The sequence below is a fragment of the Rutilus rutilus genome (genome assembly GCF_951802725.1).
Source record: "Rutilus rutilus genome assembly, chromosome: 15".
NCBI classification, from domain to species: domain Eukaryota; kingdom Metazoa; phylum Chordata; class Actinopteri; order Cypriniformes; family Leuciscidae; genus Rutilus; species Rutilus rutilus.
The window spans coordinates 29797075-29802472 of NC_140220.1; the positions used below are offsets into that span (position 1 = coordinate 29797075).

Here is a 5398-nt window from a genome sequence, read left to right on the forward strand (position 1 = left end):
TGGTCAAGACAGACTATCATCTAGTAAAAAAATCTAAATAAAAAAACCCCACTATTTTGTAAAAAAAACTTTCACAAAATCCATTTCAATAACCATGTAAGCTTGTGAACTTTGTCCTCATGTTGACCAAGTTTTGAATTCTTGTCAGCTTTAGGAGTCCTGCTTCTTAAAGAAACAGATTATCTTGCTTCTCTGTAGGTCCAAGACGTGCACAAAATGAAACTGTATTTTGAAATGCACATTTGTTTATTAAAAAGTTTGAACAAAACATTTGAATTATTTACAGACCAACATACCATTTGTCAATGCACATGTAATTTGATAATATTATTTAAAAAAAACTTTTCTATTAAAATTGTTAATATTGAAACAAGGTTCTTTCAAAGTGATGGAAAGATATTTACACAACAACAATGTAACAAACATGGTTTACAAGTACATATATATTTAAAACAGGACTGTTGCATTTCAAGCAGTGTCTACAATGTGACTTCATGTCATCCCCTGCTTTCCCACAAGGGGAAATGCCGTTTGTGGGATGCGCACAGTAAGGGTCATCACTGCAGAAGTCCATACAGCAGTCGCCTCCTAGAGAGACTGAAGAAAACACTCTTAAATCACTGTTCTCTGATCTTTTTCTCTGAAAACAAAATCTGCATATTTCAGAAATAATTAACGAAATGTTAGGGATGCACAATATTGTTACCACATCGTTATCGGCCAGTACTGAGATTATTTTAATCTATATGATATGTAATTGTACATGCTCATTGCCTTTATTTTTACTCTCAAAGCTAATTTTTTAACAACACTGATAACATTGTTAGATGTAATATCAAATTCCAAAATATATATATTTTTTCAAATTGCACATTATAATGTTGTAATCCCTAAATTCACTATATGTAGCATTTAATATGATTAATTTTGCTTAATTTTTTCTTTCTTTTGATAATACTGTAAATATTTTAACACCAGCCATAACATATAAATATGATTCCGACAGAATTTTAATATAGGTTTAAAATTGTTTATGGACTAACATATAAACTTCATATGAAAGCTCTAAGTAATTCATTGATATTATTTCTTGGATGTGATTGCGCTGGAATTACCTCGGAGAGAGTGGGGCGGTACCCTGATTGAATGGACTCATGGGTGACACAGCTGCTGAAGCAAAGTAAAGGATGATTTAACGAGTGAACAATTTGGGATATCTATAAGAAAGATAAGGAGGCCATAATGATGCGGAGCAAGTATTTGTAAGACATGAAAATATGGCTACAAACCTTCCACTGGATGGACATCGCTTGGGGCATCTCTCTGCAAAGGAAGTGGACAAATTTATGTTTTACAGCATTAATAAATTATAAATATTTTCATTACTCCAATATTCAGTGTCACATGATCCTTCAGAAATCATTACAATATGGGATGTGGCATTCATGAATCATTTCTTATCAAGGTTGATCATTTAATTTGAAATATTAAAATAATATTAAAATTAGTGAAATTTAGAAATGCCAACTAACTGAAATAAACCTAAATAGACATGTCTAAAAATAATTTAAAACAAAAGGTAATTCAAACAAATAAATACTATATTAATATATATATAAATATATATATATATATATATATATATATATATATATATATATATGTGTGTAAACAAATAATTATAAATCAAACCAATAATGCTCCTACCCAAGACAAAGCACGTTGGTTTATTTGCATTCTTAATTTAGCCTCCCTGATTCTTCTGAGGTTTCCAGTGCCTCTGAGGAACTGCGGACTGGGGCACTGCAGCAGGACGGCTCTATCCCAGGTGAGTTTGTCTTCAGTAAGCTCTGACATGGCAGAGTTCACACATCTGCTTGTCAGCTGGAGATTCTTAAGTGGGGAACGACTCTCTCGGAAGCGTTTGAATCTCAGTGACTCTTCCACTTCGGGCTGCCGCTGCCGTTTCTTGAGCTTGGCCCTCAGAGGTGTCAATGCGAGAGCAGACATGCTGGAGGAGGAAAAGCTGGGGCTTTGGAACGTCTCCTTCGAGTGTCTCTCGCAGAGGTGACAGTGGGAGGAAGGGCACGGTGATGAAGTCCCACGACAGATGAAGTGGTGATACAGCTTTCTGAACTCAGCATCAATCTGCGGTTCATTGAATGAGTATGCGGACTGCGGGCCAGAAAGAGAGCGTTGGCGTTTAGATGGTGTGAAATGGAGCGGTTTCTCCGCCTTAGATAAACTTCGGTCAGCACGGTCGTAAACGTGCTGTCGGGGTGACGACAACGCCACGTGTTTGGCACCATAAGGAGATCTGAGGGCCTCAGTATGGGCTACATGGTGGACAGGAGATCTTTGCTTGGGACTTGCTGTTGAGTTTAACTGTTTTTCCGCACACTGGGTCATGTTCAGCACACTGGGTCTGAAGCTACTTTTCCCACTAGAAGATAAAACACCAATGAGACCACGCTGCGGCGAGGAGACATGAGAGTGTAGGCGGTCCCTGAAGCAGTCTTTGTCCAATGAGGAGGGCTGGGAGATAATTGGCATTCCTCTCTGGTCAATAACTGACAGACCTGCTATGCTTTGTCGTGGAGGAGAAGTAAAGACATATGAGGCTGGAACAGCATGAGATGTTGGTCCAACATCATAGGTTTGGTCCAGATTTGGAGATTGGTCACTAAATGAGGGGGAAGCAGAATATGGGGGTGTGGACAAGTCAATCACACGAGCAGTATTCTGGTCTGGCTTCCTGGTTAAATGCCAATCAGTCCATGAAGACTCATCCGTCACACCGCTCACATCTGCACTGGTCCTCCTGGGTGAGTAAAAACAGGCACTGGCCTCGTAGGATGAATTTTTGAGAGGTGAAGACTTTAGTTTGTTCTTGAGCAAGTTTTGTTGAAGTTTGTCGCTGCCCTTGAAACAGTTGCTTATGTTTCTTTGAACTGGACTTTGGTTGGTAAATGAGATATCTGTTGTTTTGTTTAGAGTGCAGTTGTGTCTGTTCCTAAAGGATGAGTTGCGGTGCGTCGGGCCGGCTTGCCGTTGTTTGCGGCGATACTTCTGCACCACGGCCCTCGCCGTGTCGGTCACATGCTGTCGCCGATATGCTTCGCCGATCTGGTTGAGCATGCTGGGATAGACATCCAGGAGGGTACTGCCATGGCTGCTCAGCGTTTTCTCCAGTTCTTCATCCTCCTCCTTAGGCTGAGACAGCTCGTCCCACAGGGAACCATAAGATGTGTTATTCAGACTCATAGAGAGCTGAAATGATCCATCTCCGTGCCCTAGAGGATAATCATTGAGACATGATTTTGATATCAGATAAGAACTACTCTTACATTCATTTATTGAAGAAATAAACAGTGTAGGCTAGTTCATACTGTAAATATTTTATAGCACAGAAATACTAACTGAAATGTTTATTTTGTACTAAATTGTAGGATTATGCCTATTTGTTTGTGTCTAAGTGTTGTATACTCAATTCTTACACAGGTTTTTGCTGTTCTCCTTTTGACCAGAGCCAAGATCATCCTCAGTGACCCCTGACACATCCATCTGAAATAAAAAAAACTTAAAAGTTATACTACACCAGACCATTGGTCTGTGTTCAGGTTGTACAAGCTCCATAAAATGTAGTGGAGTGTAGTAATACATCGATATGTATTGATGCATTGATCAAATTACAAACAATATTATGTATTGAAAGACTTTCTTGTCTGTTTTCATTGTTTATCTCATTGCACAAGCCATGTGCAAATTGATTTTTTTCTTTCTCCATTATGTATTTTTCTATATTTTATAAGAAAAACTAGTTTATTTTTTGTGTGAATGTCCAAATTTGGTTACAGACCACAGTTTGTTTAAGTTAATTTTTGGTTGCATTTGTAAAAATGTAACTGGTTGTGTAAAATAGGCACATCATATTGTAATATTATTGATATATCAACCATAGACATCCAAAATCTATATCTAATCAAATCATAAGTGTATGGCAACATGTTTTGAGGAGTAACTGGTAAATATAATATCGTTGGAGGGAATCGATTTGTATTGTGACGAAATGCATAATTTACACCCCTAATAAAATGATACAACATTTGGCAATAAGAAGCCATTTTTGAGCTTTTATAGAATCTATAATTTTTCGAATTACCTGATCATTGTCTTGGTCCTCAAACTCTATAAAATACAACATGATGAAACGATTAAACATGAAAATTGAGGATAAATGGCATTATACTCTAATTATAGATTTTTGTTTCTGTTTCTTACCCCTCATGGAATAGTCTGCTTTAACTCGAGTCTGAATAATAGAAAAGAAACGTTACGTTATCCTAATGGAACCATGGTTCAAATCTAGAGACATCTGGGCTAAATAATATTAATTATAAAAAAAAACTCATATTTACGCTTATATTTACAATGTCGACTCTTACTTTTAATTCTTCCAACACACGTTCTCCCTCTGCACTGTCAATGGGCACAGGACCTGTAGATATATTTCACAAACTTTTTGAAACAAATTTGAAAGTTTAGGTAAAAAGACAACAACATTTGTGTTTATAACTTTATAATCATCTAGTGAGGAGAAACAACATCAGTTTTTATTTGCGATATTTTACCTCTTACAGTCCCGCAGGTCATTGTTTTCAGACAAACGTCTATTCCAGGATCATTTAGACTGGAATACTAGAAAGGACGTAATAAACATGTTCTTTTAAGGAAAACGTTGCTTCATTTGAGTCGCTACAGATGTTATGAATATTTTCAGATGTTATGAAAGACATATGCCAATACATGTACTTTATCTTACACATTCGTTTGAATTAACGTTTACCTACCTTCTGAAAAATAGCTTCCATCGTGTATCTGAACTCATCGTCATTTCTCTTAAATTGATCTGCATATAAAGGTTTTGCAGACATGTTGCATCAACTAAACGTATTGCAAACTAAATTTATTTGACCAACATAAACTAGTATTTTGCCCCGCCAGTCGCCAGTATTTTCAAATTTCTCGCCGAGTAAAACTTTCGAGCAGTGATTGGACGTTATTTCAAGCAACACTAAAACGTCATTTTAAAGCGCGAGTTTGTCAAATGGGCTGTCCGAGTCATCTCCACGAATCGGTTCTTTAGAACAGTTCATTTCATAAAGCAGATACAAACTAGATTTTTTACGCCATAGCGTAATTGCGTCAACATTTTATCCTTTACGTCCCGCTATTATCATTTAAAACCCAAATATACTCTTATGCATTTACATCAAACAATATAAAATTACATATATTGTCTAAAAATAAGCGTTTTTTTTTTTTTTTTTTTTTTTTAATGAGATGGTCGAGAACCGCTTGGACCGAACGCGATTGGTTACCGGTTCAACGAGCATTC

The 5398-nt window shown here is 36.8% G+C and overlaps 1 protein-coding gene across 2 annotated transcripts; it reads right to left on the reverse strand.

The window, feature by feature from the left end:
• Positions 1–231: 231 nt before the first annotated feature.
• Positions 232–5373, reverse strand: LOC311305438 (uncharacterized protein). Of its 2 annotated transcripts, none has more exons than XM_084433157.1 (10): positions 4851–5373; positions 4632–4698; positions 4446–4498; positions 4282–4312; positions 4163–4188; positions 3498–3564; positions 1708–3293; positions 1290–1323; positions 1116–1167; positions 232–597 (listed from the first exon to the last, which is right to left on the reverse strand). In XM_084433157.1, exons 1-10 carry the CDS (start codon positions 4932–4934, stop codon positions 558–560), a joined length of 2040 nt encoding a protein of 679 aa, XP_084289283.1. In that variant the 5' UTR covers positions 4935–5373; the 3' UTR covers positions 232–557. The 2 variants fall into 2 exon arrangements, with proteins under 2 accessions (XP_084289283.1, XP_084289282.1); XM_084433156.1 differs by having other exon boundaries at positions 1116–1170; positions 4851–5043.
• Between the last annotated feature and the right edge of the window lie 25 nt (positions 5374–5398).